The sequence below is a fragment of the Dasypus novemcinctus genome, chromosome 21 (genome assembly GCF_030445035.2).
Source record: "Dasypus novemcinctus isolate mDasNov1 chromosome 21, mDasNov1.1.hap2, whole genome shotgun sequence".
Lineage (NCBI taxonomy): Eukaryota > Metazoa > Chordata > Mammalia > Cingulata > Dasypodidae > Dasypus > Dasypus novemcinctus.
Genome location: NC_080693.1, coordinates 7,895,571 through 7,907,780, shown reverse-complemented (window position 1 = coordinate 7,907,780; position 12,210 = coordinate 7,895,571). Strand labels below are relative to the sequence as shown.

General features: G+C 39.0%; 1 protein-coding gene and 1 long non-coding RNA gene across 3 annotated transcripts in view; both read right to left on the bottom strand.

Moving 5' to 3' along the window:
• LOC139437117 (uncharacterized) overlaps positions 1-12,210 on the bottom strand; it is a 250,523-nt gene that overhangs the window by 192,106 nt on the left and 46,207 nt on the right. The window lies entirely within an intron of this gene.
• Positions 1-12,210, bottom strand: part of LOC131274899 (zinc finger protein 596-like) — a 29,813-nt gene that overhangs the window by 8,528 nt on the left and 9,075 nt on the right. The window contains exon 2 of the mRNA XM_071210870.1: positions 243-315. Within this exon, the coding sequence (XP_071066971.1) occupies positions 243-315 (73 nt within the window). The remainder of the gene's footprint in view (positions 1-242; positions 316-12,210) is intronic.

Genomic DNA, 12,210 nt, shown 5'->3' with positions numbered 1-12,210 from the left:
AACTTTGGAAGACTTTATAATGTTTCAAAGATTAATCATAAGAAGTGTGTTTATGCAATTTTATATCTATAAAAAACCCAGGTTATACATTTGTGTTTGAGTTAATTTTTCCCTAACTGCAAACTATCACCCACTTATTCTTGATTAACACTTAACATCAACATATCTTCAGTTAAGTGGCTGTACTGAATTCCTAATTCATTCTACTCCCAAGTATCTATTTGGAAGACAAGGGTTCATACCTGTGAAGCTTACCAATGACACGATGGTAGGTGTGTCTTTCCTGCAGATACCCTGCATGGAGAGCATTAGTTTTTTAAGACAACTTTCTCTGCCTGAAAGAACTGGAAAAAAACAACAGTAAAAAAATGTTGGTAGACTAGGATTAGGGAAATCAAAATGTTGAAGTCACATATTATTCTATATTTGTCTCAAATATGACACTTATATGCCAAATAATATCAAATTAAGCAATATTCTATGCAGGAGAAACCTTTATACCACATTGACAAATAGAAAATATTTTCAAAATGGAAATATAAGAAAAATTATTAAAAAGCTGGTATGTTGGGGAGGTAAAAAGAATATCCATCCAAGAGGAAAAAAAGAAAATGTCCATTAAGTGAATGATAAATCTTTACAGTATAAACATATCTATTATGTACAATGTACTATGTACTATTACACTACAGTAGAGATTGATAAGTCAATGGAATCATGACAACATCCAAGGAAAATTTTCCCAATATTGACAACTGCATTTCAGAAAGTTTAACTCACTTAAGGAAATCTACAGTTGTTATTTTCAGTAACCTATGTACCAGTCAACAGATTCCTCATTAGCATGAAGCACAGCATCCGAGAGCTTACCTGAATTCTCACTTTGGAGGAATCCATTTCCTTCTCTCCACAGTTCCTCTCCTTGCTCCAACTGGGAAAGTACATGTGGTTTGCAGACCTGATATCCTGGTAGTGGTAAAAAATAAATGAAATTTTGAGTTCTGTGCCATTAACAGTGCATTACCATCAAATCCAGGGAAGGTGACTGTTTTACTTTCTTAGACTTCTTAAGCCAATACCATGAATAGCTTGGGTTAAACAAAGGCAATTTATTATGGTTTTCAGACCAGGAAAATGTTGAAATCAAAGCACCATCAAGGCACCATCAAGGCAATGCATTCTCTCCAAGACTGTGAGATTCTCGGAATGGCTGCTGGTGACCCTCGGTCCTTGTCACATGGCAAGGCACATGGAAATATCTCCTGATCACTTTATTCTCTTCTGGTGTCACTGATTTCAGATTACTTCTAATGTCTTTTTGTCTGTCTGAATTTTATTCTCTTATAAAGGACTCTTGCATCAGGACTCAGTTCCTTCATGAATGAGGTGAGACACACTATAACTGAAGTAATCTCATCAAAGGACCCTACTAACAATGGGTATATGCCTACAAGAATTGATTCTACTTAAGTACGTTTTTATGGAGTACATAAAACATCAAACCACCACACATCACCCTCTAACCCTAAAAATGACAGGTTCTTTCTAGATGCAAAATACTTTCAACCCATCACAATATCCCAAAAGGCTTAAGTCGTTTCAGAAACAATGTGAAGTACAAAGTACAATCAAAATTGATGATGGGTGTGGTAAATCCTGGGGCACAATTCCCATCTATGGATGTGTGCAGTCTACAGAACAAGTTATCTTCTTTCAACATACAATGGAGGGATAAGCCGAAGACAAATATTTCCACTCCAATAGGGAGAAATTGAACAAAAACAGGAATCCCAGGTCCCAAAGAATTCTGAAACCCTGCAAGGAACGTTTCATTAGATTTCAAAGTGTGAGGTTCAGCTCTGGACAATATTTTAATCTCCAGGACTGTTGAAGATGCAGCCTCACCCCTTCAAAGTGCTTGTGCAGCAGCCATGTTCTCTCCAAACCATGGCGAGAAGGCCCCTCTCTCTGTTAACACTGGCATGGTGGCCAGACTCTGAATTCCTAGGGAAAAGGCACAACCCTCTCAGAACAGTGGGGTAGTGGCCAAACTCCACAATTCCACGAGCACAGGTTCCAGCCATCCAGAACATTAGGGTGGCAGCAGTCTTCATGAACAATAGGACAGAGAGCTGGCCAACTCTGAGCATGGGGCAGACTCACCCTTTCCACATAAATGGATGGACCTGCTGTCTTGCCTTGATAACATGTCTACAGTCCAGACTGTAGGTTCCATGGCTCTGACCTTTAAGTGATTTTTCCTTTAACAGATCCCTTTTCTGTCCATTTTAATATCAGCTCACAGTGGTTTCATTCCTACACATCTCGCAAAAAACTTGTCTGTTTTGTATATGGTACGCAGAGATCCAAACCATCTTAGAGGAAACTTCCCACAGGTCTTTCCTAGATGACTGCTCTTCTAATACTGACTTACACAGAAATTGATGATTTATTCTATGTTCAGTTAAACCCTCACATAGAGCACTCTTCTCTGAGGACTCAAGTCCCAGAATCTCAGAATTTTCCAAACCATATCCCATTCCTCTGACATTTTCCTATAAGTTACAAAGAGAAACCAGGCTACTCTTTTCACATTTAGTTTGGAAATAGCCTCAGCAAAATGTAAAACTTCACCACTTTAAAAGTCTGCCTTCCATCTGACTTCAAAACTCAATTGTGCCAACTTCTCTGCCCCTTTAAAACAAATACCTCGTTTCCTAAAGCTTCCAATTCATGACTTCCTTCTAAGTCTTCACTGGGAGACTCCTCAGCATCCATACTCCTACCAATGATCTCTTCAAAGCAATCTAGGCCTTTTTTAAAAAAGCACTTGCACTTCTTCAAGCCTCTACCTATTAACTAATTCAAAAGCTCTTTCCACATTTTTGATATTTGCAACAGTAGCATCTCACACTTGTGGTTCAAAATTTTGTTTTAGTTTCCAAGGCTGCTTAAGCAAATAACCTGAGATGGGTTGGCTGAAAAAATGGAAATGTATCACATTATGGTTCTGAGGGTGGGAACATGGTCAAATCCAGGCATCATCAAGGCAAGAATTTTTCCCCAAGACCGTGGCATTCTCGGTTGGCTGCTGGCAACAACTGGTCCTGAGGTGGTCATTTGGCAAGGCACATGGCATCTCTTGGTCTACTTCTTCTCCTCTGGGTTTTATTGATTTCAGCCTGTTACTTCCCTCAGCTTTCTCTCTGTCTGAATATCATTCTCTTATAAAGCACTGAAGATTAATACTCATCTTGATAGAGTTGTGACACACCTTAACTGAAATAACCTCATCAGAAGATCTTATGTACAATGTTCATATGAAGAGGAATGCATTCAATTTAGGAACATGTTTTTGGTGGTATGAACAGCTTTAAACCACTTTAGTGACTGAAGAAAAATAAGATAAACATTGAAGGTCAGTCAAGGGAAAAGAACTTGCAAATAGAGAACATTGACAATTTTCACCATTAAAGGATTAACTCTTAATCTTAACCTACTACCCAAATACAGTAAGGACTTTTGGTTATTGATGCCCAAGTTCAAAGACACCCTTGAGAACTCTTTATATTTTCAAGCAAGGAGAAATTCTAGGTTTCTACAATGGTTCATTATTATTTTCAAAAAGAACACTATAACATAAGCTCCCTAGAATAATGTGTAAAAGGAAATGCACGTTGTTTTTATGAATATAATCTGAATTCACGCTAAATCCCTTGAGTAGAATATTAAGATACATATATTTAACACACATATTCTGTAAGAAAATAATCATTGAATTCCCAGCACTGCTCTGAGTGTTGGACATTGAGTAGAAGAAAGACATGATATTTGTGTTGAAGATGATTACAATCCAGTTGCGTGAAAAACTAGATGTAATAAGAAACATATTTCTTTTAGGTATTTGTGCATGTTATAAAATAGTAAAACATATTATGTATATAGAGTTTAAAATTAAAATATAAAATAATATACAAAACAATATGGACAAGCAGTTCTAGATACTTCTTGAGAAAATAAGAGAAAATTGATATAGATAGGTACATTTGAGAGGCTCACTCATTGAGATCAGATGACTGATATTCTCCAGCATCACATCTCTGAACAGCTTTCTCTGAGATGTGTCCAGCAAGGCCCATTCTTCTTGAGTGAAGTCTATAATTACATTTTTCAAGTTCACTAACTCCTAAAAACATCATGGACATAAGGATTCAGAGAGGGCAGAGAAGGATGTTTGAGAGGAGACAATGAGAAAGTGGCGACTTTTCAGAAATCTCATACTGACTTTGAGTTTCAAGTCAGATCATTCTCATTGCTGAATGGTCACCTGCTTTTCACACCCAGAGACACACAGACACATTGAATTAAAACTCCATTATATAAGAATATCACATTTATGTAAAGTTTATATAATCTGTTTTTAAAAAATAGGTGTAATATGGTGGCATTTTCTAGACACAGGAATCATCCTAAATGATGCTGCAGTGAAGGATACAGGACATTACATATTTTGTCATAAGTTACAAAAATGTGTGGGAGGGAGCTTAACCTATACTGAAAAGTAGAATCCATACTTAGTGGCAATGCTCCAATATGTGTTCATCAATTGTAACAAATGTACCACACTAATTAAGGATGTTGTTGGGAAGTGGACTTGGCCCAGTGGATGGGGCGTCCGTCTACCACATGGGAGGTCCACGGTTCAAACCCCGGGCCTCCTTGACCTGCGTTGGGCTGGCCCACGCACAGTGCTGATATGCGTAAGGAGTGCTGACCCACGCAGGGGTGTCCCCCATGTAGGGGAGCCCCATGCACAAGTAGTGCACCTTATAAGGAGAGATTGCCCAGGGCAAAAGAAAGTGCAGCCTGCCCGAGAATGGCGCTGCACACATGGAGAGCTGACACAAGATGACACACACACAAAAAAACAGATTCCCAGTGCTGCTGATAAGGATAGAAGCAGTCACAAAAGAATACACAGCGAATGGACACAGAGAGCAGACAACTGTGGGGGAGGAGGGATGATGGGGAGAGAATAAATAAAACATAAACCTTAAAAAAAAAAATCCAATGAGCTAATGTGTAACAGGCTTCCAATCTAAACATGTCAGAGATCTATTATTCATTATAATGGCATAGAACCTTACAGCAAAGTCCAATATTGTGCTGAACTAAACAGGAATCATACAAAACTCTGGATCAATGGATGCTGATGCACCCAACTCTACATAACCCAGGTGTTCACCATACAGACAGTTCAGCAGCACACACCACGGACTCCTGAGATGATGTACTGAACACATTCACTAATCCAGGGGAATAAGACCTTCTGACCTGCACTCTCTTTGGGACCTCCAAATACCCCTGTTCATTGTCTCTCTCGTATCTTTACTCCCTCTGTATGGTCAATAGTACAGGAAGTATCTTGATTCACTATGGTCTCTCAAGTTATTCAAGAATTCCAAAGGGCCATAAATTTTACTCTAAATACTAGAGTACTCCTAAATGCATGCCAAAATAAAAGACAAGGGAAGCAGACATGGCTCAACTGGTAGATTGTCTGTCTACCATATGGAGGGTCCTGGGTTTGATCCTGAGGGCCTCCTGACCCGTTTGGAGCTGGCCCATGTGCAGTGCTGCCACATGCAAGGAGTGTGGTGCCATGCAGGAGAGCACGTGTGTAGGAGTACCTGAAGTGCAAGGTGTGCACCCCACAAGGAGAACCGTCCCACGTGATAAAAGCACAGCCCACCCAGGAGTGGCACTGCACACACGGAGAGCTCACACAGCAAGATGAAGCAACAAAAAAGAGATGCAGTTTACCAGTGCCACAATGCAAGCAGACGCAGAAGCACACACAGTGAATGGACACAGAGAGCAGACAATGGGCAGGAAGGGGATAAAAATAAATCTTTAAAAAGTAAAAATAAAAAACAAAATTAAAGAAAAATAAATACAAGACAAAACTTATAATTACTTCAATCAATAAAACTTCTTATAATTACTTCAATCAATAACGTTTGAAGAACGATTATCTACAAAAGTGGAATTTGGGCATTTTGGGACAAGTGGGTAAGGAGAATTTTAATGATCTTTAAGTTTTCAAAATGTGCAAATAAATAGCAATACATTAAGGAATTAGAAACTGCAAGAAATGAATTATTCCTCCTCTATTATCTAACCCTAACTTTTACTCTTCTCAACAATGCACAGCCCTTCACCTGAGCACCTGTAGCAATATGCTGTTTGAACTCACCTGCTGAAATGTCAGTTATCCTACTGACTGCAAACTTCTGATCTTACTCATCTCTATCAGCTATATTCAACTGCTAATACATGTGAAAGCCAAATGCAGGGATTAAAATGATCAATGAGTGCATTACTACTCCAATGAAGAAATGGGCTCACTGAGAAAAAATCTCTCTAGTGAATACAGAGACTTAACGGAGTCTGGAACAAATCTGTGTAATGTTGGAAATGAAATTACCTACTGATGAATCTGTAACCTATCACCACTGTCACAGAGACCTAGGCAAAGTAACTGCAGCTCAGATCATTAAATATCTCCTAAATGAGCTTATATTATCCATGCTAATAGGAGAAACCAACCCATCTGCTGACAACACAGTGGTAATATCAGTAGGATATCCTACTCACCGGTGGTTGCACTGTAAATAGTTCAATTGATAACTGACTTCCTCTGGGTTTTCACTCCATGAAATAAGCCCTAGGTAAACAAAGTTGACAATGGAAAAAGAAGCTATGAAAATCTGGTCTTGCCCCCAGTTTCCAGTCTCACCTGTCATGAATCCCAACCCTTCACTTGGAAGTAACCCCATCCCCATCAATAGGAAAATGAAGTGTGCTCCAAGAGAAATAGGGGGAGGACCGTCCTCTCCACCAGTCAAGAGTAAGAAGGCCCTGGCTACTCTGGAGAACAAAGAAGGTATGAATACCTAGCTTCATTGTACAGAAAAGAGCATGAAAATAATTGAGTTTTATATATTCATTAGCCAATGGTGTTCAGAGATTTCCAATTCCCTCCCTGAGTCTTAAAATGTTGGGTCTCCACTGTCAAAGTAACCAAACTAGAATTTCTCATATAGAATTCCTGGGCTTATGAAACATCCATCCCAGTTTCCTGGACTTTCACACCCTTTCTGCTTTACTTTGTATCCATCCTTGAGTACACTTGCTCTAAATCACCTTGGTTCTTCCACACAGGTGTCTAATGATATCACTTACCAACACTGAGTTCTAAATCTTACCCACTGGACTTGGACATCACCCAAGATACTGAAGAACGTATTTCATTATGAGGTTGATCAATTCAAGGCTTGTTCCATTTGGAGACATCAATAGCTCCCATCATGCAATTTTAGCCCTTAGAATTCCCTGCATCAGAAAGAAATAGAAGTATATGGTCTCAATCATCATTAGAGCACTTTCATATTTGGTTATGTCATCCTCAAAGTAACCCTGCTGAGTAAGTCTAAATTATCCATTCAACAAATGAAACAGAGGTTCAGAAATCTTTAGTAATGTTTAAAATTACATGACTAGAAAAAGACAGCCAGAATTTCCCTTTTTTCCGCCTGTCTCACAATTCAAATTCCTGAAGTGTTCCAATGAGGATTTACCTGGAATGTCACCTTTCATTTTGATAATCAGAGTTCCCAACTTATTACCCAAATTTCTTCTTCATATAGTTTATTCACACAATTATGACCCCTATCCAGGTTCTCCCACCATACAGGAACTGATTCTACTATCAAAACATTAGCCTCTAACTCACCTGATGCTCATAGTCCCATATATTGGACACTTACTCATGTCAACAGACACCTATTCAGAACATTTCTCATGCCCTTCAGTGTATTTACATCTGTCTCCAATTACATGCCTTGTCCATGACGCGTGGACAAAGAACATGGAGTAATATGCTGATCTAGGGCTAAATACAGTTTATTTCCTTCAGTTCACTCATGTAATTTGTCAGTATACATTTATTTCTTTGTCTATCTTTTACTGGTGCAATTGCATAAAACAAATCCCTGAAAGATTTTAAGGAAATTTCACTTTAAGAAATACAAATGAATCATGAATTCAGAAAAACTGCATGTCCACAATAACATAACCCGACCTCAGACTGCCTGGGTCTAAGTGCCCAGAATCAAATCCAACAATTACACTTCAAATAACAAAATAATTTACAAAATAAGGACTGTCCCTTCTGGTTAAAATTCTCTTCTTTACTTACCCTAATCCAAACAGATCAAACATGCAAGGAAAACAAGACACTGATGGGGCTTTCACCCTTAGTCCAGTACTAAGAGTTCCTTTCTCACTGTAGAAAAAGGACCATTTTCATGAAGGACTCTTGTTGTATGCAGTTGACTGTGTCACCACTCCTGTAACCTAGAAGACACACCCTGATTAATTCAGATGACAATGAAGATACTTTTAATCAAGTCATGCCTTCTTTATCACAATCTTTATGCTCAAATTAGAGAAATCATTCAGACGGAATTAAGGAAAACAGACTGTACCCTTTAATTCCTCCTCAAAGTCTCTACATCAGTCTTCATATCGTTCCCCACAGGTTTTATGGATTTTGTCCTAGGCAAGGATTCTAGAGTAGTCACAGGAAGAACATCTCTACTACTCTTCATTTCTAAGAGGACTTGTAACCAACCAACATTCAAAGGATGTGGGCATCAATGTAGTTTATATAAATATTTGCGTTGAAAATATATATTCAAAGAAAAACATTTTCATTTTGAAAAGTGTGCATATATTACTACTAAACATAGGAAATACTAGCTCACGTCTGTTTATGTCAAATTTTGTTGATGTTCTAAGAACTGTAAAACCCCATGAACTTCAAAACTAGAGAATTCCAGAGTAAATTAATCTAGTTTCATTACTGATTTTCCATGAATAGAATGTGCAATACTTTATTATTAGATCCATTCCAGGATAATGTGTTACATTAATTAATTTTATTTATTTCTCTCCCCTCCCCCCCAGTTGTCTGCTATGTCCATTCGCTGTGTGTTCTTCTGTGTCCGCTTGTATTCTTGTCAGCGGCACCAGGAATCTGTGTCTCTTTTGGTTGTGTCATCTTGCTGTGTCAGCTCTCCGTGTGTGCAGCCCCACTCCTTGGCAGGCTACAGTTTTTTTGCATGGGTGGCTCTCCTTATGGGGTACACTCCTTGCGCATAGCTCTCCCCTACACGGGGGACACCCCTGTATGGCACAGCCCTCCTAGTGTACATCAGCACTGTGCATGGGCCAGCTTCACCCACCACATGGGTGAGGAGACTCTGGGTTTGAACCTTGGACTTCCCATGTGGTAGGAGGATGATCTATTCATTGAGCCAAATACGCTTCCGATGTGTTGCATTTAACTGTCACTCTCTCTACTCTTTTTATAAATTGTGGTAGCATGAATGCAACAAACTTTCCAATCTCAACCATGTCAAAGCACACAAGTGAGTGGAATTAATCACATGCAAAATGTTGTGCTTTCCTCACCAACATTCATTACCAGAACTTTCTAATTGTCTAAACAAAATCCTACTATCAGTATTCAATATTTTTTAAAACTAAAAGTATGAAAGTTTTCAGGTATATCTTAACATATGGAACAAAAACTATTTCAAAAGTGAAATCAAGCAATGTATTTTCATTTTAGGTATGGATACTTGATCCCAAAAGAATATTTTCTATTTTCTTTTTAAATTCACAGTTCTGAAATTTAAAAAGTATATTGTTTAATTTTAATGCTACGCCTTTTAGGTAATCAATAACATCATTTTCATGGTTTTCTGATGTAATCCTATGAAATTACAGCCTAGTCACACAACATTCTTGAGGCAAGCGATAATTTCTTTTTGTCAGAATTTTGTCTATGCTGTAGGTCAATGCTGAGCTAGGCTTGTCCAAGTGCATGAAGTTATATGAGCAATTAAAATAGGCTGGAATTGAGGAATTTAAGAGCCACATTAGAAGAGATCATTTAAAGGAAAAAATGCAAGGTTGCTCTATTTGTCAGCCAAAGGAGTGCTAATGCAAAATTTGCTAACAGCAGAGTGGGGTATTTCCTGATGCAATTATCAAAAATGCTGGAATGGTTTATAAATGGTTAAGGGGTATTTTTTAGAGGAACTGTGAGATGCTTGAAAGATGGCCTAGATTGCTTTGAATAGAATGTTGGTAGGAATGTGGAGCCTAAAGTTATTTCCAATAAGGCCTTAGAAGGAACTAATGAAACTATTATTGGAAACTGGAGGAAAGGTGATCCATGTTTTAAAGTTACACAGAACTTAGCAAGATTGAGTGCTAATATTATTTGGAAAGCAGAATTTTAAAATGATGAGATTGGACACTTACCCAATGAGATTTCCAGACTAAATGTGGAAAATGCAGCCTGCTTTCTCCCTGCAACTTACAGCAAAATGCTGGATGAGAGAGATAAGCTGATAAATTCTTCAGCACAAAGGAACCAGAAACTGATTCCAGAAATTCCAAGCCTCCAGACAATAGGGCCACATTTGATCAATTAACTTGGAAATTGTAAGCCAGGATTGAACATTCAATTATCAGGGAAAGACTTGTGGAAAGTATTACTGTCTGAAGGCTTGGACCCCTGCTTCCTGCATGCTAAACCAACAAGTTTTCTGAGAGCTGTATAAACAAAACCACTGTCAGCCTGAACTAAAAGGGACACAAAGAGGAGAGATGGAGGGGAAAAGGGCTTTAAGAGGAAAACCATGGAAGCTGAAGTCTGGAATTAAGATATTTCCTTGGGCTGAGAGAGCAATCCCACCCATACGTATGGTGAGAGTAAGTTTGCCCTGGCATTTGAAGATGGTATATGTTTGAACCTGCTGTTCAGGGAGAGTTTTGCCACCCCAGGCTACTGAGAGGGTGACGCACATTCCCCAAGGGTTGCAGAAAGTGAGGTCAACACCCTGTTGCTCTGAGGGTTTGGACAGTTTCTCATAGATTAGGGAAGGCCAGGTCACCAACTCACTGTTCTGAGATGGCTGGGCATGTACACCAGAGATGAGGGAGAATGTTTCCACTACCTCACTGTAATAAGGGGGTGGAGACTATACCCTAGAGACTGGGAAAGTGTGGCCATCACCTCAGCATTCCTGGTGGGTGAGGCCTGGAGTTCAGTCACCATCCATAAGCTTGATGAGTGTGGAAGAAGGAAAATGACTGTTGGGCATGCCTGTGGGAAAGCGTGGCCCTATGAGACACCAAGGATAGAAGAAACCGTAATTTTGCTTTGAAATCTAATGGCGTATGCCCCGCAGGGTTTCGGATATGTTGGGGACCTGTGATGCATGTTTCCCTCCCAAATTCTTCTAGTGGTAATTCAAATGTTTATCCTATCTCTGTCCCTTTGTATACTGGAAGATGACAAATTGTTTTGTGTCACAGTTATACAGCCAGAGGGGACTTTGCCCCCAAGACAAACGATTTCTATAATTGATTGTGATATGATTTTGTACTTAGCACTGTTACTGCTTGAAGCTATACTTTTCAATATTGTAATGTGTCTTCTGAAATTCAGAGGATAGAGTGTAGCAGTTTCATATTATTTATGAATTCCAAAAGAGGATTATGATTTAAAACTGTACTTCTCTGGGTGTGATCACCTTTGTTTACATTAGATTCAACTGGCATGTTTTGATTAAATTACCTGTGAAGATTAGGGCTTTGTTTCAACCTGATTCCCCAGCCCCCTTGCTGGGTTCCTATAAATGGACACTCACTCAAGAAAACACACAAGGAGAGAGTGTGCCTCATATAGTAGATACCAGAGGAGAGAACTTTCTCAGCTTTGATCTGTGGCCCCAGGAGGAGAGACGAGTCATTTGCCTGACAGTTTACAGCTAACATTTTGAAGAAGCCAGAGGAGCAGAGGAGGCCTGGAGAGAAACAAGCCATATGCCAGCCTGTAACTGAGATAGAGGAAGGCTGAACCCTCCCAAAGATTGGCGATCATCTTTGGTGTGAAAGTATCTCTTATGGTACCTTGAGGTGGGCCCTTTAGGGCCTTTTATCTGTATGCTTTTACCCCAAAATGTTTTAAAAAGCCAACTGATTTCTAGTACTTTGCATCAGCACCACTTTGGCTAATACAGATGCTTGAATAAATAATCTAGCACTATTTCATTTTTAGAGATGGAAAAC